At 41.2% G+C, this 27,528-nt stretch overlaps 1 protein-coding gene across 3 annotated transcripts; it reads right to left on the bottom strand.

Moving 5' to 3' along the window:
* Nucleotides 1-1,952: 1,952 nt before the first annotated feature.
* On the bottom strand, nucleotides 1,953-14,716 carry cmtm7 (CKLF-like MARVEL transmembrane domain containing 7). Of its 3 annotated transcripts, none has more exons than XM_062985819.1 (6): nucleotides 14,392-14,716; nucleotides 9,373-9,501; nucleotides 7,439-7,615; nucleotides 5,660-5,758; nucleotides 5,477-5,558; nucleotides 1,953-4,450 (listed from the first exon to the last, which is right to left on the bottom strand). In XM_062985819.1, exons 1-6 carry the CDS (start codon nucleotides 14,398-14,400, stop codon nucleotides 4,437-4,439), a joined length of 510 nt encoding a protein of 169 aa, XP_062841889.1. In that variant the 5' UTR covers nucleotides 14,401-14,716; the 3' UTR covers nucleotides 1,953-4,436. The 3 variants fall into 3 exon arrangements, with proteins under 3 accessions (XP_062841889.1, XP_062841890.1, XP_062841891.1); XM_062985820.1 differs by lacking the exon at nucleotides 14,392-14,716 and adding an exon at nucleotides 11,542-11,688; XM_062985821.1 differs by lacking the exon at nucleotides 14,392-14,716 and adding an exon at nucleotides 9,660-9,905.
* Between the last annotated feature and the right edge of the window lie 12,812 nt (nucleotides 14,717-27,528).

The raw sequence follows: 27,528 nt of genomic DNA, 5'->3' as shown, positions 1-27,528 counted from the left end.
ACCACACACACACACACAACCACATATACAACTCTCAAAGAACACGAACACACACACACACACACACACACACACATATATATATACTCAAACATAAACACACACTACATATACATACTCAAACCACACACACACAGGAAAAGTTCAGCGTTTGGTTCTTGATCTTATCTTTATTTTTTTTTCCACACCTACACCTCAGACTCACCAGCGACTCACCCGCCATTTCCTGTTCCTGCCTCTAGCGCTCAGCGACCACACCCCACACCCCACTTTTACTCACAGCTCAGGTCAGTGCATCTTCTCCTGCTGGTCTGAGGGTCCGAACAATTTGGCAGATTTCCTGTTTCAGCATCACTGCCCCCGTGTGTGGCGTCAGTATTTAGGTGTGGAGGAACTTCAGTGGCCCTCCCAGCACAACCCCACTTTAGGATGAACTGAATGGTTGATTGTGTGTTTGGAGTTCTTCACGCCAACATGTTTTCTCTCTCTTACCTGAATAAACCTGCTGCAAATAAACTGATGACTGAAAATTTAACAGAGCTGGTTGATGAACATCACTCCTGATGAACTTTATTACCAACATTAGCGTTCCTGTGGATCCCCGGCTGCAGTTTCCTTCCTTCTCCTGCATCCTTTCCACAGATGTGACTCCGGATTTTCCGGAGATTCCAAAGTCCCACACAGCACACACACCACACGCTGCCCGGTTTCCTTTACATTCAGCCATCAGTAATGGACACAACCTTTAAACAGAAGGAAACGCAGCCTGCCTCGGACATGAGGGTTCGAACCTACTCTGAAAGGCTGGACACAAGGCAGTTACACACAGGGTGCCATCACAGGGAACCACACATTTTCTCACTTACACCGATTAGAAGAAGCACTTTGTAGTTCTACAATTACTGACTGTAGTCCATCTGTTTCTGTGCATGCTTTGTTAGCCCCTTTCACCCTGTTCTTCAATGGTCAGGACCCCCACGGGACCACCACAGAGCAGGTATTATTTAGGTGGTGGATGATTCTCAGCACTGCAGTGACACTGACATGGTGGTGGTGTGTTAGTGTGTGTTGTGCTGGTATGAGTGGATCAGACACAGCAGCGCTGCTGGACAGAGAATAGTCCACCAGTCTAACAGAGTGGACAGTGAGTGGACACGGTATTTAAAAACTCCAGCGGCGCTGCTGTGTCTGATCCACTCATACCAGCACAACACACACTAACACACCACCACCATGTCAGTGTCACTGCAGTGCTGAGAATCATCCACCACCTAAATAATACCTGCTCTGTGGTGGTCCTGACCATTGAAGAACAGGGTGAAAGGGGCTAACAAAGCATGCAGAAAAACAGATGGACTACAGTCAGTAATTGTAGAACTACAAAGTGCTTCTATATGGTAAGTGGAGCTGATAAAATAGACAGTGAGTGTAGAAACAAGGAGGTGGTTTTAATGTTATGGCTGGTCGATGTATTAACACCTACGCAGCACCACAGCAGCAGTAAAATACGATACCCCACTATCGCTGGGATCCAGGGTTCGAATCTCAGCCGTGCTATGATTGGCTGTGTCCAATGGAGGAGGGTCAAACAACCTAACCATAAGGAGGTACACTTCTCAGAGCACCCCAGAAGCCCAAATAGAAATAGGAGGGTTGCGTCAGGAAGGGCATCCAGGGTAAAATAAACAAAACTCTGCCAAGTCTGGTATTCGATGGCAAGCAAATCCGCTGTGGTGAGGCCTAAATACAGGAGCAGCCGGAAAGGAAAAAATAAAATAAATGCTTTATAAGGCGCCTCTGCAGCACCATGTCTTGTGCTCAGTTTTTCCGGGTGGTGCCGGACCCACCAAACACTCTATTTAGGATGAAGCGGGTACTGAAAATAAATAAATAAATAAAATAACTGAGTAAATATATTTAAAAACAAATAAATAAATTTAAAAAACGTCAAATTTTACATACAGGAAAATTTTATTTTATTAACGTTGTTAATAAAATACTTTCCTAAAAAATAACTGACCCCAGTGCGTGTTTTTAACTCATATTTACCAAAGATAAAAGTGTCAGAGATACATTCATAATAAAATATAACATAATAGCACACAAAATGAATGGCCATAAGTATGTGGACACCCAGACTGAGCTTCTTGGACATTCGTCAAGCATGGACATGAATGTGGACAGAAGCCTCCGTTACTATGGGAAGGTTCTTCACAATATTTTGGATCGTCTCTGTGGAGATTTGTGCCAATTCAGCCAAAGGAGCATGTGTATGGTCAGGGTCAAGAAGGTCTGGCTTACACCTGATGTTCCAATTCATCCCAAACCTGTTCAATAGGGACCTCGCTCTGCGTACAGTGGCACACTGAAACTGATAAGGACCTTCCCCAAACTGTTGCCACATAGTTGTACGCATGTTCTACACCTTTTTAGCAAGCGGTATGGCTGAAAACACCAGAACTCAGTCGTCAGGAGGGACGTCTACGTACTTTTAGCCGTACAGCGTACTGTGGTGTACAGGCACTGATCAGTACAGTACAGAGAAAACACACAGCTGCACTTCACTTCCTCTCACACTGGAAGTTCCAATCATCAACCATACAGTGACAAGCTGCTGCAACACCAACACTGTGAACCTTCAGAATCTTCAGCGCTTACAGACTGCAGGTGTACAATAAAACAGAAGCTCAGAAATAAATAAACGTGAGGAATTTTTGGTATAGAAGCTCCTTCATATAAACACACAGTATTCAAACCCTCGTCCATCAGTCCGTCATTAATCTGCACCACGTACACTCAAATACTGAATATGATCCAATCACAACATTGATTTAAACCGCATGCTTCGAATCTTCAGGCAGAAGCTGCACCATCACCTCCTGCCTGGACGGATTAAAGCAAAACTGTAAGTGAGTGAGTGAGTGTGTGAGTGTGTAAGTGAGTGAGTGAGTGTGTGTGTGTGTAAGTGAGTGAGTGTGTGTGTGTGAGTGTGTAAGTAAGTGAGTGAGTGTGTGTGTGTGTGTAAGTGAGTGAGTGTGTGTGTGTGTGTGTGTGAGTGTGTAAGTAAGTGAGTGAGTGAGTGTGTGAGTGTGTAAGTGTGTGTGTGTGTGAGTGAGTGTTTGTGCGTGAATGAATGAGTGAGTGAATGAGTGAGTGAGTGAGTGTGTGTGAGTGAATGAGTGAGTGAGTGAGTGTGTAAGTGTGTGTGTGTGTGTGTGTGTGTGTAAGTGAGTGAGTGTGTGTGCGTGAATGAGTGAGTGAGTGAGTGTGTAAGTGTGTGTGTGTGTGTGTGTGTGTAAGTGAGTGAGTGTGTGTGCGTGAATGAGTGAGTGAATGAGTGAGTGAATGAGTGAGTGAGTGTGTGTGTGAGTGTGTGTGTGTGAGTGAATGAGTGAGTGAATGAGTGAGTGAGTGTGTAAGTGTGTGTGTGTGTGTGTGTATGTGTGTGAGTGTGTGTGAGTGAATGAGTGAGTGAGTGAGTGAGTGTGTGTGTAAGTGAGTGTGTGGGTGAGTGAGTGAGTGAATGAGTGAGTGAATGAGTGAGTGAGTGAATAAACCACCTCCCTATAGACCATCCCTCCCTCAAACACAGCCAATTATTATCTGACTGGATGATAGTGGGCTACCATACTTGTGAATGAGTGAATGAGTAAATGAATGAGTGAATGATCTGTGTTCAAATAATCTTTGATCTTATCTTTGATAATCTGGTTGCTAGGTAACAGCAAAAGTCCTTCCAGCTCTGACAGACAGCATCATCGATTAATGATTAAATCAGACAATAAAACGTGTTTGTTCAGCTTGTAGTTTAACCAGCTGTGAAACGGTAACGTGTGTGAGTGTGTGTGTGCGTGTGTGAGTGTGCGCATATGTGTGTGTGTGTGTGTGAGCCATCAGTCTCAGTACACGGTAACGAAATGAATCGACTGTCCATGGTAAATGAAACCAGTCAGCTGGGCGCCCCCTAGCAGGCTCAATCAGCAGTGCAGACAATGCAGCGGCCAAAATCAGCCACTAGTCTGCTGGGTGGGAAAAGACGGGACTAAAAAGTGGGCGGGTCCTTTGACGCTGTGTAAGGACCCTGGTACAGAAGTGGAGGAACGTGGAGATTAGCGTGTGACTCTCCGTGCGTGAGACCGACCTCATGCGCCGATCCACCGAAGTACAGGAGGATAAGAAGGGGGCACGCACACGTCGGAGGGAGGGCGTGTCAAGAGAATATAGCTTCCTCGTACACCATCGGGGTCTCCAACAGAGAAAGAGGAACTGGGTATGACTAAATTGGCAGGAATAAAATAGTAAAATAAAGCGGTGGAGTTTTGCTTTAATGTTCCAGAACATAAATACTGTAGGTATCAGGACTGAGCTGGAATATCAGGCACGTGGTTCAATGACTGACTGTAAAATTCCTTCACATGGCGCCGGATGGTGTCGGGTTACACGGCTACACCTGCAAATCAAAGCAAACACAATTAAAAACCAAAATACTACAACCAAGTGTCCAAAATATTATCGAGTGTCGTACAGATACAGAATTATAAATAACGATGGCGGTTTTGGGTGACCTGTATTCTGTTATGTTAGTGCTGGGGGGTAATGAACACTATACGATGACAGGAAGTTGGCACTCAGGTGGTGCTCAGGTGGCGCTGGGGTGGTACAGAGGTCTAACACGCTAGCCCACCACCGCCAAGGCATGAATCTCGAGGTTTGGCTCATCTCAAGCTCACAAGTTCGAATCTCAGCTCTGGGCACCTATACGGACAATGATCGGCTTGTCCAAGAGTGGGAGGATGGTTACGCCATCTGCTGGCTCATCGATGGTGCTGCACAGAGACGGGGGATAATGGAGATCAGTGTGACTCTCCGTGCGCCATACAGATTTCCATATAAACCCACCTATTGCAGGTGAAAAGAAGCGGTCAGCGTTGCACACGTGTAATACGGGGTGTGTTAATCATGACCCTCCTCGGTCAGGAGTGGGGGTCTGCAGCAGTAGAGGAGGAAATACGAATTGGGTAACTGGATATGACTAAATTAGGGAGAAATGCATTAAAATATGTCTGAAGAAGGAGGAGGCCAGATTGGGATTTTCACAATCGAGGCGCCAATATTTGCTCTCACTGACGCACCCTCGTACCATGACAGGCGCTGTTTTCTGCAGTTTTCACTGATATCAGTCTGGATGGTACCACTCGTCTTTGACATGATCTCTGACCTCCACCTCTGTTTCTTCCTGTAAATGTGGACTCATCCGACCCCAGCGCTCCTTTCCACTGTCTTCCGACCCATGTGAGATGAGCTCGAGCCCAAGATCAAACAGTTCTGGACCAAGCAAACCGACCTGGACCCCAGCGGTAAGTGAGCTAGCGTGATTTACCTCTGCGCCACCCGAGCACCCTCAAATCTGTCGATACCTAATAGAAGGTAGAAAAGGAAAACTGGGTGTCTTTAACAGCCACAAAACGTGACTTACTGGTGGGCTGCGAGCCGCACGTGACCTTGTACGACGTCCACAAGCTGATGGCAAGAAGAAACGTCGCGATGAAGCCAAAAACCTGGAAAATAAATAATAAGAACAATAATAATAAGAACAAGCTACGTTTGTATCGTAAATCATTGTAAAAAAGAGCGTACGGAGGATCCCGTGATCACTTACGGATCCAGCTACGAGAGCCGAGAAGCCGCCGCTCTTCACGGCGGCTACGATGGAGGCGATAAAGACCAAGATGGTGCCGATCACATAGTGCAGGAACTCCTGGTGAAGTAAAACGACATGATCCGATCAGACACGTGGTTCGATTCTCCCAAAATGCAGACTGTGTGTATTTCAGGTGTTCGTCTCTGAGAGGATTAGAAATCGTGAGGAATTCGGGTTTAAACGTGCGCGGGAATGAAGTCCGTCTGATTTTATGAGCAGGTTTAATGTTAATGTGAGCGGAGGATGTAAAACATCAGTAAAATATTTAAATACTCTCATATAGTGCATTAAGTACAGTGTAGTTACACTACAGCTGGATTCTGTTCCCTCGTGTTCCCTACACACTGATCACATGATCTCAGCTATAAGGGAACTTCAGTCGGTCAACGTTACGTAAACGTCAGGGCGTGGCGTCGTCGTGATCTTTGAGCTTTGATCCTTTGCTCTCTGCAGTAACTCCAGACTAATGAATCTGGTCCGTGTATCAGACTGTGTGTGTAATCGGGGAATAAAGGTGATCGGATGGACGTACGGCAGCTCTGTGGCATGTTTTTCCGTGTAAACGTTCTTCAGCTAAACAGCTTTTCTTCAGGATTCTGCAGCAGCTCTGGACGTTCGCTGGTCACTTTCACGTCCTTGCTAGTTTTTAAGGGCCTTGCTTAAGGGCCCAACAGTGACAACCAGACAGCGGTGGGGCTTGAACCAGCGACCTCTTAGTTACTAGTCCAGTACCTTTCCTGCTAGGCTACAAGTTCCCTTCCAGCTGAACGACTTCACTCCATACGGTTTGGAACCTCGCTGTAAATGTCTGAATTCCCTGTGTAGTAACTGCACCGCTACAGGGACCTACCGGGGTGATTCTAATGCACCCTACACAACACACAGGATGTGGTTTAGGGTGCGACAGGAAGTCAGAGGAGCTTTGTCATCAATATCCATCTTTCACAACCATGAACGTGATGGAATGCAGATAAAACACCTTTATTTGTCACACACACACATACATACATGTGTACACTTTCATAGCCCAAAGCTCTACACACTAGGCTCATGCTGTCCCTCTGTCCCACTGTCCCACTATTCCACTGTCTAACTATCCCACTATCCCGCTGTTCCACTGTCCCACTATCCCACATGTCCCACTGTCCCACTATTCCACTGTCTAACTATCCCACTATCCCGCTGTTCCACTGTCCTACTATCCCCCTGTCCTACTGTCCCACATGTCCTACTGTCCCACTATCCCACTGTCCCAGTGTAGTGCTGTCCTACTGTCCCACTATCCACTGTCCCGCTGTTCCACTGTCCTACTATCCCCCTGTCCTACTGTCCCACTATCCCACATGTCCTACTGTCCCACTATCCCACTGTCCCAGTGTAGTGCTGTCCTACTGTCCCACTATCCACTGTCCCGCTGTTCCACTGTCCTACTATCCCCCTGTCCTACTGTCCCACTATCCCACTATCCCGCTGTTCCACTGTCCTACTATCCCCCTGTCCTACTGTCCCACTATCCCACATGTCCTACTGTCCCACTATCCCACTGTCCCAGTGTAGTGCTGTCCTACTGTCCCACTATCCACTGTCCCGCTGTTCCACTGTCCTACTATCCCCCTGTCCTACTGTCCCACTATGCCACTGTCCTACTGTCCCGCTATCTCGCTGTACCGCTGACCCACTATCTACTGTCCAACTGTACCACTGTCCTGCTGACCCACTGTCATGCAGGGAACTCACGGTCAGGGTCCAGTTGATGCAGGGGATCTTGGTCTGCAGGCGCAGCACGTACAAGATGAAGAAGATGAGGAAGGCGAAGAGGAACCACAGCGTCACCACCTCGAAATAACGGAACGCAGAGTAGTCCGTCCATCCGGGAGCGCAGTGCACACATAGAAAAGCAATCAGGAGGGCGACCTGCACACGCACACACACACACACACACACACACACACTGAGTACAGTACATCCAAAAATAACAAAACAACCCTTACAGCTACTGATGTTAGAAACACTGAAGTATTCTGACACCTGACCATAAACAAATGGTATAAAAATGAGGTGACGTCTATACAAAAGTATGACTGTGGGAATTTGTGCCTGTTCAGTCCAGTTACAGCTGTTGTGGCTGAAACATGTGAATTCAAAAATTAGAAGTGGTGTCCCAATACATATAGTATAATTTAGCCACACAGGTGTATAAAATGAACCATAATCATTTAGGGAAGGCCTCTTCCTGTTCCAGTACCCTGTACATGGCCTCTAAATTTGAATTTGCCTGAAGTAACAAAGACTTTTTTTTAAAATGAGCACAAGTTCCTACAGACCTATTCCAAAATCTTGTGAAAAGCCCTCCCAGAAAAGTGGCCCGTGTATTATGGCTTTATTTTAAAGCCTGTGATTAAGGAACTATATTATATTAATTAACTATATTATATATTAATTATATATATTATATAATTATACTTTTATTTATTTCGTTTAAATCCCTGCAGTTTGTTCGTTTAGACCAGTCCGATAACTGATCCCAAACAGGCTAGTGTTTTTAAAGTGCATTCCTAACGGTCACGACCACCTAGAGCCCCTACAGAAGGGGGGTCAGTGTCACTGTGTGGGTGTAGTGTAACCCACACCGAGAGCAGGGTGTGGTCATTACTGAATGAACACAGCATTTCATACAGCGTCTGTAAATGTTACGGAGGATAAATTTAGACTCTGAATGCAAGAGAATGCAGAGGGTTAAAAGGGCGAGGGTTAAAAACGTTCTATTAATGAACTAAAACGTTAATAATGGCATGAAAAGACAGAAAAGCAGATTTAACATTGTGTATGGGTTAATAAAAAGCACATTATAAGGTGCAAATGATTTCCAAAGAGGTCAAACAGTGAGATGCATCAAGCACAAAATCTGTTGAATCATTTCAAGTCTGAGGTCTGAAAAATCTGAAGACGGACTTGTATAAAATTGGCGCTCAGGTGGCACAGCGGTAAATCACACCAGCTCACTACTACTAAGATCTGAGGCTCAAATCCACAGTGGTGCTATCAGCCGGGCGAGCGTCTTTGTACAGACATGACTGGCTGTGTATGATGGATTTGATGGACCAGCATCCTGTCCATCCTGGGTGTGTTACTACAGGGAAACTTAGCTGACGCTTTTATCCAACGACACTTTCAATTATTAGTGAATACAATCCAAGCAATTGAGTGTTAGGGGCCTTGCACAGGGGCCAAAGCAACCCCAGGGATCATCATAAAGTACTCTATTTACAGTGAACACATGACTATCATCAGGTGGTGTATATCTATATCTGTATGTGTCTGTGTGCTATAGGCTGTGGAGAAAAAGCTGAAGGTATTTAAGCAAAGCAACTTACAGTTGTAGCTTATTACAGTCAAACAATTGAGGATTAAGGGCCTTGCACAAGGGCCCACCAGGGGCAACTAGGTGGTGGTGGGACTTGAACTAGCAGCCTTCTGATTACTAGTCTGGTACCTTAACCAATAAGCCTCCACTGTCATCATGATAAACTGTTTATGAAGTTAAATGACGTAATAAGGTGTGTCAGATATTAACAGTACATTAATACACAGATTTAATAAAATAAATGAAAAATAATTGCTCTTTAAAGGTACCCTCACACCCCCGTATGCTCCGTGTGTCGTTTCCTCACCACTTGTGCCAGCTTCAGTAATCCAGAGTAAGAGCGACAGTAACCCAGGTTCAGGAATCCTCCATCTGAGCTGCTGCTGGTGGTGGTTCTGGTTGTGCTGGTGGTTACAACCGTGTGCGACATGTTCCTCTAAACACAGAGAATAACAACAACGTTCTGATGCTGCTGCACCTCACCGGTGTGTGTGTGTGTGTGTGTGTGTGTGTGTGTGTGTGTGTGTGTGCATTAACAGGAGAGTAGGTGTGTTGCTGCGAACACAAAGTTCGATTCCTGCTGCACTATCTTACTTTTTGGGTGGGACTGCAGCCCGGTCTCAAACACAGGCTTTGTGACTGCAGGAACACACGCGTGTGTACACTCCCTAGTGCACTAGGTGTGAGATACGGAGGGGTTTGGGACACCTCCTGGAACAGGGGTGGGATTTAAACAAACACTGGACACACTGTGTGTTCTGTACGAAAGGATACGTGCTGACGAAACGGTATGGCAGAACTGTGCACCACCCCTGTAGCCTTGCACCCCTGCACCCCTGCACCCCTGCACAAACGCAGAACACTGGAACTCAAGGTGTGTAGTTAGATGTTAGATAATATAGTTTAAGGAAGCATGTGAACACCAGGCCAGTTGTGCACACTGGGAACATCTCGACTGGTGTGGTAAACTTGGCACAGGTACTTTACAGCCTAATATGGACTCATCATGGTCAAAATGCAGGCTTAAGGAACTGTACAGGCGCATGCGCACTTGTCTCATACTTCGCGGTCATTCAACGAATCGATTTTGTGTTGTGTATTCTGTAAATAAATAAATTACCTAAGTAATAAATAATAAAACACACAAGAAGAAAGAAATGTGTGTACAATGTGTGCAATAAAAAGTGAAAGCTTTTTGACTGATTTATAAATAAATTACATTATCTTTAGTGCGCTGTAAACATTGGTTGTCTTGGAATCGATTCCAAGAGTCGATTCGATTCCATCCAATATTTTAGACTGTATTTGGAGGGTTTTTAAAACTAAAATATCAAACTACACAGATTTATGTGTACTACAAGAATTGCATTATGAATTTCTAACACTTAAATGAACATTATTTGCACTGGAAGTGTGAATGTAGTTTCAGGTCAGCTTTTGGACCTCAGTGCTGTTAGAATATATTTCTTTCTAAGTATCTTTAGTTAACTTTATAGCCATGAGTTCGGACCCTGGAATCATTCTGTTACTTCCATATCCTGAAAGTATTCACACCTTGTACAACAGCCGCCTGCTTTCATTGTCTACCAACACCCCCTGTTCCTTAACTATTTATTCCTGTTAATTCCCAAATAAAGTTAGAAGATTTTTGGTACTGGCCGTGTCTGTGTCTCTGTGCCACCGTCTTCTCCTGAACTCAGCAACGGAACCAAGCTCAGTAAAGAAACCAAGAGGAAAGGATTCCAACAAAAAGCCTAGAATCTATCAAGTGCAAATGAAAAATTCTCCCAAAAATCTTTTTAATAAATGAAAAACAATTATTCACTCACATGTTACAGTTTTTAAATCATGACAAAGTTGGTAACGTGTAGTTAAACACACATTGTGAATAAAATATCATACAGCAAGGAAGTAAATGCACCAGCCTTCACCTCTAAAACAACTTAAATCTCTTTCAGGACGTTATCAAACGAGTCCTGGAGGATTTGTGCTGAGATGCTAAGAGCAAAATCTTCCAGCTCGTCTGGAATTCTGGAAAATGTTTCAGTCAGCCAATCCAGTCCATCGCAGGCAGGGCTTCAGTCACCCCCCTCAGACATAGCCAATCCTGTCTGAGTTTGACTATGTCTGAGAGGGAAAACCAGAAGAATATCTTCAAATCCTTTAAAAATCAGGGTTGTAGTAGCTCAGTAGTGAAGGTGCAGGACTATTAATCAGAAGGTCACTGGTTTAAACTCCACCAATGCCAGATGCCAATGTTGGGCCATGACAAGATGCTTAACCTTTAAGTGCTTGGATTGTATATGGCCATAAATGTAAAATGTAAATATTAATTCTACCAATAATTTATCCAACAAATAAAAACTAAAATAAAGAACTTACAACATGAGAAAAACAAGTTTTTGCACCCATATTTCTTGCTTCTTGTTGCTCAAATATATATGACATGTATAACAATATGAAGCATGTACTGCACCGTTAGCCTCTTCAGCCCATTTGCTGTGGCCAGTCACTCCACGGCTTCACTGGTGGTCCTCACTAAAACAAGAACCCGAATAACCACCCATTTAGGGATCAGGATAGAACGGGACAGCTGCAGCTCCAAAATTCTGACTGCGTGACTGCGTCCGAATACCACATCTCTGTAATGAATATTCACTTCTACAGGTGGTGGACAAAATAACAGAAACACCAGATTTAAAAACCATAGTTGTTATAGTCAGTATAAATAATAATTTACAGCATGTATGTGCTATAAAAGAGCTCTAATCGTTAGCCTGGGTGAGATCTTTTTACAGGAGCCCCCAGCAATGTGTGTCTTGCCTCACCACAAGCTGTCAGACCAACATTTTCGTAACTTACACTTACGTAACTTCTGCTCTTCTTTTCACCACACTGTTCTTTAGTAGCTTTAAATAGAAACAGACACTGTACGGCTAAATATGTGAACGTCCCTCCTAATGAATGAATTTAGTTGTTCCTGCTACAGCCATTGCCTACGGGTTTATATAAATGATATAATATATTAGCATGATTACACCCCTGAGAACAAATCAAGCTCTGTAAGGACATGCTTTTACTAGTTTTATACAAAGGAGCTCCAGTCACTCTACACAACACTTTCAGAATGAATTACACTTGGATTACAAGTCAGGTCTTCTCTTTTCTTCTAACATCATCGACTCTATTGACTGCATGGGCACAGATTTCCACAGACACACTCCAAAGTCGAGTGCTCAGGAAGCTCATACTCAGGTGTCCCAATACTTTTGTCCATATAGTATAACTAGATGCCTAAATGGCCTCTGAGGTTTTCGTATCCCTAATTAATGAGTGAACATTTTGAAGCTGTGGGGACGTGGGCAACACTGTACAAAGTCAAGCGAGCTTTAAACAGTCAAGGACGTGGAGGCTTCCATGCAAATAGTGAAGCCCCACATCAAAATGATCACTTTAAAGCTCGACTAATGTTCACAGATCAGAAGCAGTGTTTTTTTGTTTTTTTTTATCATGACGGCCTCCAAGGCCACAGATTAGAACTTGCTTGACTGTGGACGCCCAGAAGGCACATGGTGCATAAATGAGAAGAAGAATTTGGAGCTGCAGCTTTCCCACGAACTGAAGTGATAAGAAGAGACCAGAAGAACTGCTGGAGCTTCCACTAGGTGGAGACCTCAGTGTGGACATGAAGACGATCAGTCAACGCGCTCTTAACAAACAGGAAACAACAAGTTTGGTCTCCAGGAAGGTGCTTAAAAATAGTCCAGACTACAAACTAAAAAAAGGGGAAGTGATATGACTAACATTAACTTCTGATCTGAGAAGTGGAACAACACAATAACAACACTTCCTAACTTATCTTAGAGAAACTTGTAGATTTTTGTGTTGTGTAAGTAAAAATATTTGTGCTAACTTGATTTAATTCACAAATTGTAAATTGTTATTTACTTTATTTACAATAAACAATAGTTTGCATGTTCTCCCTGTATCCGTGTGGGTTTCCTTTTACAGTACAAAGTCATACAGTCAGGTTATGTGGAGCTACTAGAAATTCCTGCCTTTCACCCAATAATCAGACCCACCGCAACCATGACCAGGATAAAGTAGGTAAAGCAGAGATTGAATAAATGAATGAATAAATAAATTGTAGATTGGCGGGGGGGTGCTTAGCGTGGAGGGGCAGACTACACTATTGGCTGAAACTATGTACCTATCTGCCCAGTTGTACTGGTACTGGACTAGTAATCAAAAAGTTGTCAGTTTAAGCCCCACCACAGCTAGGATGCCACTGTTAAGCCCTTGATCAAGGCCCTTAACCCTTAAAAAAATTGTGTTCGCATTAAAAACCATCAACAAAATCCGTCCCTGTGGGTTGAAGGACTTGGTTGGTGCTGAAGTTCAGTGTTTAGTCTGGACGAGTGTTGAGTAAGAGTGAGTCAGGCATGCTGACTGTCTGTGTTCATATTTACACTTGACTCCAGACGTGTGAGGAACAGAGCCGATCTACGATGGACCTTCAGCGGTTCTGTATCACGCCGCTCCTGCTGCTGCTTCACATCAAGGGTAAGAATGTTTTTACTGATCCTTTAGCTCATAATTTTACACTACAGAAGGGATTCAGAGTTCAAAATATGGTGCACAAAATTATGGCACACATTGTCATCTGATTTAGGATTAGCAACATTAGCTCCAATTCCATCATCTCTAGCTGCATCAGCTCACGAAGACAGCTGGTCCATTAAGGTTCCCGCGGAGGTCCGAGCCATCGAGGGTTACCCCGTGGTGCTGCCGTGCTCCTTCACACACCCTTATCACACCCTGCACTCATCCATGAACGTGGTTTGGCGTCTGGGCCACGGCCACTCGGGCACCGTGCTCTTCCGCTGTTCCAGTCTCAACGGCAGCCAGCAGTGCCAGACCGAGGCCGACCAGGACCGGCGGTACAGACTGGAGGGGAACCACCGGGAGCATGACCTGTCACTGCGCATCAGCAGCACTGCCCTGCAGGACAGCGGTCGCTACTACTGCCGCGTCGAGCTGCACGGCCAAACGCACGTGCACTACGAGAACAAGATGGGTACTCGACTCAGGGTGGAAGGTAACAGCAACTATTTTGGGTTCTGTATATTTAACATATGTATATTTCAAACCTCTGCCATCAATAAGATGCTACTGAAACATGGGTAGCACTGTCAACAGTCAAGCAAGCTTTACATCCACATTGGCTTGAAGAGTCTGCATAAAGCTGGCTTGACTGTAGACAGTATCACCTGTGTCTCAGCAGCTTCTACTTCCTGTTTTTAACCACATAAGATGTTTGCCATACCTCCATCATATTTTGTTTTCTTTATCTTCTCACATACGTTCAGCTCCACCTCGGATCTTGAGCTTGTCTGTAGGAACCATGGTAGACAAACGTCTCAAAGCCCTGTGTCTGGTTCAGGGATCTCCGCTGCCTGACATCCAGTGGATGAACATGGATGAAGTTTTCGATGGAGACGGTGGACCTCCTCTGCTGCAGAGTGATCCAGATCATCACAGAACCACCAGCCAGCTACTCGATGTCCTGCCAGGAAAGCAGTACACCTGCGCAGCATCCAATCCACTGGGCAAAGACCAGGCGACGGTGTATATCCTGCATCCTGAAAAGCCTGCAATAAAGAGTGACCATTTAAGTGTGCCGCTAATGCTTGGGTTAGCATTAGCAGCTAAAGTGATTTTGTTCCTGGGTCTGGGAGCTTGGCTCATTAAAAGAAGTTTTAAACCCTGCAATTAGCATAACTAAAGTCCTTAACAAATGTTTGTTTTTAAGGAATATGACTTTCAGTCATCTTAAAAATCCCATTAAACCACAATTAACAAACATTTATGATTCATGAATATGGAGATCATATTTGGTTAGTTAATGTTAACTAGCTTGGTAGACTTTTGTTGTTTATGAGGTAGTTGTTGTGCTAATGTACCAGACCAGAAATCAGATTAGTGCTGGTTCTAGACCCATTCTTAAAGGTCGGCACTGCCCTAGAGCAAGGTTCTAAAGCTTCACTAGCTTGTGAAATAGTTCTCTAAATGTCTAAAAATCTAAGTAGAACACTTTGGGCAGTGAGTGGTAGATAAATGCTTAAGGTACAGGATTAATGCTAAGAAAGTTGCTACTGCTGTTGGGTCCTTTTGCAAGCTGTGTTAAAACAAAGAAACTAATGAAACATTATGAGAATAAGCAATTTATTTATTGAATAATATGTTAAGTGTAAGAAGGGAGTTCTTGCATGTAAATGAAACCCTGTAAAGAAAATGTTTAAGGTGTTTGGTTGACAGATAGAATGAAAAGTTCTTTGGACTGAGCCTGAAAAGTTAAACATATTAGAAACATTGTGTAGAAATCAGAGCAGAAATGAATGAATGGGGATTTTTCTGGATTTTTCTGGACTGTGTAATACAGACACGGTGTGTGTTAGTTTAATAATAGATAGTTTAATAATAGATCTGCTTCCTCTTACTTTTGACTCGTTTTCTGCTTCATTTTGTGATTTGTTGAATTTTCTTTAGAAATCTTGAGAAATAATAAGCCGGCAACAAATAAATGTGCGAATGTCCAAGTTTTTAGAGGAATTTTGCTTTATTTACTGATTTAAAACAGAATACATATAATCATTATTGTTCACCAGAGATGACAAAGTAGACATTGTGAACAAATAAAGAAGCTGTAATTCCATTTATATATATATTTTAAGCCTACAGTAAAGACAGGAACATAATCCACTAACCGTTCTGAATAACAGTATTTTTAACAATATTTGTACACAGAAATTAGCAGTAAATAAGACTATAATGTATATAATAAGTATATTTACAGGAAACAGAAAAATCTGCTGTTTTGATTTCGACATCAGATGAAAAGAGGAGCAATAAAATAAAAGACTAAAGTGAAATAAAACTTGTATGAAAACACGACTGATTAACTAAAGTGTAATAACTGATTTAGCTAAGAGGGCTAACAAGTTTTCTCCGAAGCGCTAAGCTACATGTTAGCCTCTAAAATCACCACACAGATTCAGTGTTGCCAACTTAGCGACTTTGTTGCCACGCCCATCAATACACTGATTCATATGTTAGACAAGTGATTTGAGTTGAATATGAAGGTAAGCAAGTCTCATATGTACGAGAGGTTAAACTTTCATTGCTTGCAAGTTTATTTTTATTTACATGCAAAGGTTTGTGTGTCCTAACAAATAATGCATTTTACAAACTTGGTAGGCTACTTTAAAGACATGCAAGCAAAAAAAATGTGTCCTTTATAATGTATAATTACTGATCTGTACATTTTAAGATATTAATTTGTAGGTCATGATGGTTTAACTGGTTTATTATTTGTGAAATGCTAAACACCATCTGCTTATCCTGTGTTTTGGGCGTTTATTCATGCATTTTGGCTGAAAATTACTGTCGCAATCTGGCAACCCTGCTCAGAGTAGCTCAGTGTTTTCTTAAAAAACAAAAACAAACCACGAATTAACAGAAGAATGTTCATTTGTAGTTCTAAACATATTTAGAGTGTTTTTTTTTTACCCACTTTTTGTCTTTCCCACGATGTTATTCCTCTTCTACAGCGTCAACTACATGCAAATGGATCATATGCAAATTAGGCAATGACGTCATTTAGTGACTTCTAGCGACTTTTAGGACAGCCAATAGCTACTTCCCTTACTGAGGAGTTGGCAACACTGCACAGATTAGCACATATGTAATGGTGCATCATCACTGTTAGCATCATGCTACCGAAATATTAAGAACTTATGTATATAAATATGTCAGTCACAAAAGCCCAGTTTGATCCAGAAAAAGAATAAAATAATATAAAATGTTATATTATAAAATATTAATAACAGATGGAAACGAAATTTTTTTTTCTTTAATGTAAGATATATTGATTAAAGCTACAGGGTCGTTTCCCACTGCTGATTAAAAAAACATCCAGTTCGGTTTTATTGAAAACCTAATATCTAAATAAAAATAAACAATATAAGAAGTTTGATTATGTGTGTTTAACGCAGTTTAATCTTAAAAGCGTTCTAAGTAAATTAATATTAATGATTAATGAAGAGTTTAAGCCAGTGATGCTCTTATCACTGATATTTTTTTAAAGAACAAAAAAGAGCAGGAATTTACTGTAAAATTAAAAGTTTAAATCTATCGCGTTTAATTCAATCAGAAAGCCACATATTATTATATTATTCAAAGTTTTAGCCAACCATAGGTCCACAAACACAAAAAACAAATGATATTGATGAACAATCGCTTTTCATTTTTATTTTATTCATTTTTATAAATTTTGTTGTGGAAAAATATCATATTAATGTTTATTAATTTTCAGTTTTGTCAGACTGAAACATTTCAAGAAAGATGTTTTTTATTCTGACTTCCTATCCTGCATTATAAAATAATTTTTGCTTGATTTTTTATCACTATTTATTATTTATTTCATTAAAGTAAATGTTGCCTAGTATTTAATGTAGCTCAGTTTCAATTATTTTTTAACTATGATTAGATTTCAGTGTTAGTTTTAATGCTGCAGTAAACAGTATTCGATTAATATTCGATTAAATTACTCAGTTTTTGTTACAAATCCAAAATCAGAATTCTAGTTCATAGTTTAACACAAAAAGTAATCATGTTAATTATTTTTTTAGTTTTGTGTTCGTTTGTGTTGCAGTTCACATTCGTTATTTTAATTGATTAAATTTGTTGATTTTTAATCAGAGTTTAAAGTGGAAACTCTTCCACTGTTAGATGATCATGATCATGTTTTGTTTCTTTGAGAAGCCTGTGTGAGGATCTGGATGATAGGTGCAGGATGTGGATCAGGCTGTGATGCTGATTTATTCAATGGTTCCTTGAATCGATGTCAAGCCTTGTATGGCTGAGTAAGACCAAACATCATAAGCAAACTGATTGATAGTGTTGATGCTATTCAGAATATCAGGCTTCCTGGAACACAGGGGCTTTAGGGTGTTGCAGCAGCGCTCACTGTTCCACACGAACTTCTGGTCCATGTTCGTGGAGACACAGAAGTCGTTGGAGAGCTTATCAGGATGGCCGTCTGCCCAGTTGGTGAAGTCGAATCTACTGTCATCCTGCCAGTACCACACGCTGCTGACCAGGTCGCGGCGCAGGCCGAGCCACATGTCCCCATCCTCCAGGCTGTCCTTCAGCAGGGTAGCCATTTTGTTTTGTGTAAAGTTGAAGCTGGGACTTGCCAGTACCATGTTATTGCTGAGACAGAGGGCCCGAGATGCCTGCCAACTCATCGTGTCGTTATAGATCTGGAACACATCCTTACTCACCACACAACCACGGGGGTCTGCAAGGAATAAAAAGAGTGCATGTGTTTAATATTGCTAATGTTTTCATAAAGTATTCACAAACAATGCAAAAGCTAGGATACTTCACCTGCCTGTTAGCAGTGTGCTAAAGTTACCCACATCCAACTGCAAAAATTGCAACTAGAACATTTTGTGTTATCTGGAAACTGTTAAACAAATCATCAAGAATTAAGTTACGTAAACCCAGACCGTAATACTGGAATACCCATCTTGTTTCTTTTATTAACCAGTGCTAACTAGGCTGCCTGTAAATAGTAAAAAGAATAAACGCAAAAGACAGATACACCATCTAATGCATCTAATGCAGCCTTCTGACTAAATCTACCATGACGCGTATTTTTGGACAGTTGAGAGGATAATTGCACAATGTAGCGTGATGTTTGCTTAAAACACATTTTTCCTGACTTGATAATTCCACTCCAAAAAAAGAAACTAGCTTCACATTTTAGCTTTAAAAATAAAAATATCCAAATAGCCAGAAAGTTAAAATGCCCGTCCCTAGCGGCACTACTATTCTTTCATATAGTTCAGTCACCATTAAATAAGAACATTTATTTATTTTGACTACAGAATAGCTTATCCATAAACAATATGTACCTGGCTCGTCACTTAGAGCGATAGCTTGACCTCCGTAAGTAATTCCACTGGGCGATTTCTCAAACAAATACACGCCAATTTTTGAGTTTGGATGCCAGATGACACTCGACTGCAGATTGGTCAGGTCCATTAAAGCCCAGGAGTAACCTGCAGAGGTTATGGCGTTCCAGGTCAAGGTGGCTAAAGGTGTGTTAGCGTTCTGGCGGATGTTGCCTGTTTCAGCCGTTGGCACGATGAGCAAAGCCTGACTCTTTGTATTAGAGGACGGGCTCACCAAGTAGCAGCTGGCAAACATGGACGTTGGAATAAAATCGAGCATCATGCCCGGGCGGATGAGTCTAAGCGACCCGGCCTTCGTGAGGGTAACGCCCGTGGTGCTTGTTGAAGTGGGTAAAAAACTGAGCAGATCAAGGGAACCGGGTTGTACTGATTTGGTGTCGGAGCCAAACTTGAGATCGACCTGCTCCCCTGATGTGACGAAAAGGCGTGAGATGTTGGCATTAACGAAAGGGGGGACGATGAACTCGGTTCCCTGTGAGCTGGCGGGGCGAATCTGGTGCATGATCATGTTACACCTGCAGCTGAGGGTGTCGACGCAGGGGTGCGTGAGGATTACCGCCACTTTGGCCGTTGAAGTAACCTTTACCCAGGGATCGTCGCTTTGGATCTGGATCATCTGAAAGGGATTGATGGTGAACGGGCTTCCAGTGCTCGCGCCCCCCTTACTCGTCACCGTGACGGTGTTGCCCTGACCCTCTGCGTTGATGATCATGAGTCTGAAGTTAAAAATCAGCGCCGAGCTGGACCAGTCAGACGGCTGGTAGGTGTTCAGCTGTGAGGTGAGCAGGGTGTAATTGGGGAAGGGGATGAAATAGGTCATGTCCAGGGAGGTCACAGGTAGGACCACGTTGGATTGAATGCTGGCTCCACGCTTGCTGATGGCTATAACGGTGATATTTTTATCGCTGGTGATTCGGACCGTTTTGGTCGAGGGGCCGAGCAGGGACTCCTCCATGTTTCTGATTTCGATGGTGTTCTCCTGGCCTTTGTTCAGGTATATGAGGCTGGGTATGCCAGAGATGTTGACATTGGTGTTGTCATGGAGGGCGGTGCATTTGATTAGGAGCTTGGTGTCCCCGGGGAAGTAGTAAGCAATGTTTTCTGGAAAAGCCGTGATAAAGTCCGTACCGTAGTCAAGTGCATGACCTACTGAAACAAAACGCACACGATGAGAATCACAACGTCATCTCAACAAGAAAGAATTTACCATTTATACATGATTGTTTTTGTTCTTGTGTTTGTTTGTTTTGGTAAAAACACACTCATGCCTAAATTAATCCAAAAAAAAAGTCAGGACAAAAGGAACAAAAGTGTGTGGCCAAAAGTATTTGGACACCTGACCTGACCATGTCATGAAGCTTCTCACAAGACTTTAAAGTATGTCTGTGTATGGGAATTTGAGCCCGTCAAGGTACTGGACTAGTAATCAGAAGATTGCTGGTTCAGACCCCACCACTGTCAGGCTGCCACTGCTGGGCCTTTGGGCAAGGCCCTCAACCCTCAGTTGTGAAATAAAAGACATCATACAGAAGGTATCTCGGATGTGTAAGTTATTTATGCCATGGGCTCTAACTACCATAACAGTCCCTCTGGTCTCTGAAAGTGGACGTTTACCTTGGTAAAGCAGGGACAGGAGAAGGATGATCGGAAGCATGTTTAGGCAGGAGTGCGTCCAACAAGGCTGATTCGATAATCTCTGCAGTCAAAGATGATTTTTAAGCTGAAAAAAAGTTATTAATTAATTGTAAATTTATGACAAAAATATTAGGTACAAATATTTCCTCATCAATAAACATGGTTTTATTACATTTTAAATAACATTATTATTATTATTTTAATGTTAAATTAATACTATTATTATTTATTATTAGTATTAGTATGGTTATATTACTATTATTATTAGTATTTATATTATTGTTGTTGTTATCATTATAATAAACTGAATTATTATTATTATTGTCATTATTATTATTACTAAATTTATTATCATTATTATCGGGATCATAATTATTATTATTAGATAATTATTATTGTCATTATTTATTATTATTATTATTATTATTATTATTATTATAAATATTGATTTTGTTGTTGTTGGGACATGCAGTTTCGGCTCTACATCACTAGGTGGCGCACACACATCTTTTACTGTTTTAATGAGCTTTGCCGGTAAAGCGGTGCTACTGCATGTCTGTGGTTTTATGCTGGTAATCCTGGTTTAAATCGTTACAAATATATAATCTAACAGGAAATTTAAACAAAAAAAAAAACAGTTCAACAGACAGCTACAGAGATTCAAGCAAATCTGTGAATGATTTTTTTATGAATGTAAAATTTACAGGTTTATCAAGAATTAATTATCAGCAGAATTAAAAAAAATTTTCTATTAATTGCAAGTAATTTAAATAGGGTATTATTGTATGTTTGTGTTAAATGTTTAACTTATTAAATCATTATTTTTTAAATAAATTGTACCCAGTTGTTTTTTATAAATTTGTGTTTGATTGATTATTGAACAGATTATTGAACATTTACATGATTAGATGATCTAAGATGTATTTAATGTGTTCTCAGTGTCAGGTGAGGAGCTTGTTTTTCTGCTCTGGTGTCTGGTTTCAGTTTTTCCTTTTTTTGTTTGTTTTAGTGTTTTTTTTTTTTGCAAAGCTGCTGCTGCTGGAATGAAGCTGATTTGTAAAAAGTCACTGATGGTTTGCATGTTCTCCACGCCTGAGTTCTCACCATTTTACTCCCATTTCTGGTTAATTTTGTTAAGCTTGGTTGTTCAGAAGGATTAAGGTTTTATTTAAACTAAACTTTATGAAACTAGTAATGTTCATGTATATTTTTTCTGGGATTAAAAACCACAGATACATTTCTGACACATTCACCATTTACATTTATACACTAAACAATGTCATTTCACTGTAAATAATCTATTTTGAACAGTTTGATAAATAAAAACGTCGCTGATTCACCCCAGAACTTAAACCTCCACACTAACAATGTGTCCAATACACACATCACAAATCTAAATTATATCACAAATAATACGTTTTTAAATACAAACAATAATTTAAATAACTTAAATAAGAGTTTTCTCAAAGCAATAAGGACTGAAATGTTTTCTGCTTTTTGGTTATTATTATGTTAATATATAATGTTTTATTCAAATATTAATGTTCAGTTTCATGTATATTGTAAAATGAACATCCAGCCCCTTAGTTTAAGTGTTTTAGACAAACATCTTTAACAGGAGAATAAAAATCTTACATATTTTTGTATTTACTGCATAAACAAACCCAAAACTCTTCGACACACTAATTCCACCATTAATAATTAATTCATCACTTTTATTCATGTTACAAATAAATCATATAATCACTGAGAGACAGCAGGACCTAAACACGACCCCCCGTGGATTCATTTATATTATAATGTTCAAACAGTCCTGAAACAGCATGTAGACTTATTTTAATTATATACAGCAAATTCATTTGAATAAGAAATTACGCACTAAATTAGTATCCTGTCCAAATTTCACTAACAATACAGAAAAACATTAAAAGAACACATACAATTTTACACTTTCTACACTTTATATATATCTGGGTATTAGAAGTAATAATTAATCAAATTAAATCAAATTTTTTTTTCGAAAAGCTCTTCAAATTCTGAACGTCTCAGATTTAAAATATAAAATAAATTCAATAGAGAAACATTTAAACATTCTTTTTACCTTCTGTTTAATTTAGATTTATTTAAAGGTGAGTAGAATTCGAGATGATTTGTACATGTCTAATAAAATCTGATAATACATTATATGAGAATCTGTTATATTTCTTAAACCTGAAAGTTTTATTATTTATTTTTTTATTAATATATTCATATTCACTACATTGTGCTGTGCACTATAAGAATTTGTTTAAATCTATTAGGTCAATTTCACCAAAATGTATTTATTATTATTATCATTATATAATCTGTTTAATGAAAACAACCATTAACACAAAGTAAAAGAAAAGGAAAATAAACTAATTAAATTGTTCTTGTATGTAAATTTAGGAAGAAAAACTTTGCATATTGTGAGCAGCAGAAGTTTCACTAAACTGCTCCGTGTTTATAAAACCCACTTAATAATGAAATGATTAATACTGATATTATGTACTAATAATGACAATAATAATAATAATAATAATAATAATAATAATAAGAACAAAGATTAACAAAATGTCAAAACTTAAAGCGACTCACAGATTTAATAGTTTAAAATTATTTTTTCAATAATAATTAATTCTGACTAAATAAAATCACTTTATGGATGTAATAAAGTCACAGAGCTGAAGACTCAGAGAAAAGCTCCTCTTACCTGCCCGAGCAGCCACACCACACCACACCCTGAAAGTCTGGACTGAAGCTTTCAGCAGGAACAGCAGGAATGTTCTGATGGTCCTTTCAGCTCAGACAGACGCACTTATTTGACTTTCAAAACCTCCCCATTTTCACAGAGTTTTGCATTAAAACTTGCGCAGAGACCAGGACCATGCTGGTGTTTACGGTCAGTTCTGAACTAAACCTCACAAACAAGATAAAAAAAACAACCAAGTTCCATCAGAACCTGAAGATTATGGTGTGGAACTCGGGTGTAGGACTGATGTCCAATCAAATCAGAGCTCAAGTGTTTTACTTATAAAATATTCACATTTACACACCGTGTCCTTATAATTCTGAAAACAAACAAACCCTAAACCTAAATAAAGAAGTTTTAAAACTAAACCAATAGAGTAAAAAGTATTCAGACCCACAAACTGAGAACGTTTGTACTTTGATTTATCTTTAGTAAGAAATACACTAAAAGAACAAAAGTAATGGGACGCCCCTTCTAATTTCAAATTCATGTGTTTCAGCCACAACAGTTCCTAACAGGTGGAATAAATCAGTGATATAAAGAAAATGATACACTTCCGACTTCGATCCAGTTTTGCAGTAAGAGTTTAGGGAAGGCTATTTTCTGTTCCAGCATGACTGAAACTCACATAGTCCTGACCTCAGCCCCACTCAGCAGCTCAGGGATGAATCGGAACATTTACTGAAGCTTTCTTGACCAACCTTGGTGCCCAGCCGTACGACCAACCAAGTACAAATTCTCACAGATGTACTTTAAACTCTTGTGAGAAGCTTCTCAGAAGAGTGGCTGTTTTTCTAGATAAATAGAAATCACACAGAGGGTCACTGTTTTAATACTGTTTATTTTTAAAGCTCATGATAAGGCTTCTGAATACTTTTGGCCCTAATATACTACATGATCAGAAAGACGATGATGCATCTAAAAGCAGGGCTGCAGAATTCAGCAGAACGTCAGTGCGGTGTGTTTAATACATGAACAGCTTGAATTCTGTTTAAACACACATTCATTCACATTTGAACATGACACGGGCTTCCTCTACATGATATGAAGGTTTGCAGTTTCCGCTCTTGCTGTGAGGCGACAGTGCTACCCACCGAGCCACCCCTGTTGGACAAACACTCCAAACTGAATCTGGCAATGTAAATGTCATACACTATGCACTAGATGGTCAAAAGTAATTGGATACCTGACCATGAGCTGGTCAATTTGAAGTAATTAATCAGGATTTGAACATAGCAGCACGTCTGTGGGAATTTGTGCCCATTCCATAGTACAAAAGATCATTCGCCAGCAAAACTGGGAGCTCTTCATGCCTTAAGAGTTAGTTTTGTACGTAAAGGCACATGGGCCTTCCCTAAACCATTGCTTCCCTAAAAAGTTGGAGGCATAAAACTTCCCCTATATAACTGAGTTATTACAAACGTTATTGACCGCTGTGGCTAAAACACGTGAATTCAATAATCAGAAGGGGCGTCCCAATACTTTAGTCCATGTATTATAGGTTATTAGGTGATGTGTGACGTTCAGAAGGTTTTCAGAAGGTTTTGTTCTACTAAAATGTCCTGTTAGAGAAATCGGGGTGAATTTTTTTGTACTCTTTCTGCTCTGTGAGGATTGCGAGAGCCGGTGGTGCTACACACCGAATGTTTTACATGTGCATCATGCAGATTTGTCAAGCAAATCCAGGCTGACGAGGCAGATACGCACTTCCAACAAAGTGAGCCAAACGGGATCCGAGAGCCGCGCCTCTCACACCCACCGGAGTTTAAAAACAATGAGATAAATAAACTGTGGTGTTTTCTAGGATGACGACGTCCTCATGCAGACACGTCAATCACATTACACAAGAGTGGTTTGATGAAGGCAGGATGAACGTCGCTGTAGCTTTACAGACTGATGTCAAGCCCACACCTCATATATTTTTGTATGAGGGTTCTGCCCCCTTTTTAAAACTCTATTTATTAAAAAATTTTAAACAAATTCCATCACTTTGCATTTTTCCAGCATCGTACCAACTTTTTAATACCGTCAGCAATGTTTTGGTTGAGCTCGTAGCCACTGATGCGCCACTGATTTCACATCATCATCACATGAAAATCTTCTTCCCCTTAAAGCTTCTTTCAGTGTCCAAACAGGTGGAGATCAGATGAAGCTCAATCAGGACTATAATCTTCTCTCAGTCTCTCAGACACGAGCGATTATTCCTCCTTCATCCTCACCACTTATAACCACAATATACACGTGTTGAAACTTTTTGAAGAGCCCTTGCATTTTATTTCTGCATTTTCTTCCATTTTTCTCCCAGTTTAGTCATAGCCAGTTCCTCTTCCTCTGCTGGAGACCCTGATGGTGTACGAGGAGGGTATGTTCTCCTGACACGCCCTCCCTCCGACGCGTGCACACTCCACTGACCCCTTTTTATTCGGCCCGTACTACAATGGATTCATGAAACATTTCTAAATTCTAAGGCAGTGATAACTCAGTGGTTAAGGTACTGGACTAGTAATCAGAAGGTTGCCGGTTCAAGCCCCACCACCGCCAGGTTGCCACTGTTGGGCCCCCCAGCAAGGCTCTTAACCCTCAATTGCTCAAAATTGAGTTCAGTCATAATTGTAAGTCGCTTTGGAAAAAAGCGTCTGTTAAATACCATAAATTTAAATGTAAATTCAACATTGAGTCAAAAAGAAAAACATGCTGCCGCTTCTTTTCACCTTCCAGGGGCGGAGTCTCACAGAGCGCAGTATTGCATACAGAGAGCTATGTGCTACCATCCGTGATCATCAGAGGTTGCACTTTCACCAGCGCCACTTTCAACAGAACCCTGTTTTGGCCATCATCCCTCCCCCTACAGACACACAGCCAGTCGGTTCAAATCTTAGCCCTAAAACAAAGACTGGCTCGATCGTAGGAAGAGTGCCAGAGGGGATTTCTCATAACTGCTGCAGTTACGCCCTCTGCGGGCTGATGCATGATGCTACACATAGACGGGGGATAACGGAGATCAGTGTGACTCTCTGTGCACAATATAGATCTCCATTACCCCTTTTCCACCGACACGGCACAGAGCCCGTTCCGGTTCCGCGTGTTTCCACCGGAAAAAAGAGGTTCCAGACAGAGAACTAGTGGGCCAATCTGGCACCACAGAATACTTGTTTTTTCAGTCCGGACCGTGACGTCCATCGGTGGGCGTGTCATGTTGTACAGCACAGCGACAGCAACAATGGCGTCGGCTGGTGTCTCGTATGGAGCTTAATGCTGCATTTTTACCAGTTTGCCGCTGATATTTTCAAAACGCCTTTAAAAAGGTGAATTGTGTGATATTACGTGATAAACGTGACCCGGACAGAACGAACAACGCTTAACGTGAAAAATAAAGCGTGAAGCTTTTTCGACTCCCCGAGCTGCATAAACACACATGAAGTAAATCCAGCTAAACACAGATACACGTGGTATTTTAGAGTAGATCTGATGGTTATTTCACACAGATGTTTGTTCGTGTTGTGGAACTTTAATGATGTTTCACCGCTCAAGCCGAGCGCTGAGCAAATCGGCTATATGCGCCGAGAGTTGCGGTGAAAGCGAAGCACAAAACTCCTCTCACGTTAATGAACTAAAGAAAACAACTGAGACAAACACGTCACGTCTTCTTATCACCGATTGTTAGATCGCTGCTTTTTACATGAAAACAAACATCTGTAACAGCAGCACAAACGCTCGCACATAATCCACACACTCCACCATGATATTACTGCTCTTGACTTTCGTTAAGTAACGCCCACCGCTGATGACGGAGGCTTGGTTCTCAAAAACTGGTGGAAACGCTCGTCGGTTCTCTACAGAACACCGAGGTTCAGAGAAACCCGAACAGAACCGGTTCAAGAACCATGTTCTTGGGAAAAGGGGTACATATGAACCCACAGGTTCAGGTAAAAAGAAGCGGTCGGTGCTGCACACGTGTTGGAGGGGGCGTGTGTTAGTCAGGAGTGGACGTGGATAATGCAGTAATGCAATCGGGGAA

Source organism: Trichomycterus rosablanca, chromosome 23 (assembly GCF_030014385.1).
Source record: "Trichomycterus rosablanca isolate fTriRos1 chromosome 23, fTriRos1.hap1, whole genome shotgun sequence".
Lineage (NCBI taxonomy): Eukaryota > Metazoa > Chordata > Actinopteri > Siluriformes > Trichomycteridae > Trichomycterus > Trichomycterus rosablanca.
This window is presented reverse-complemented; position numbering and strand designations above follow the sequence as displayed.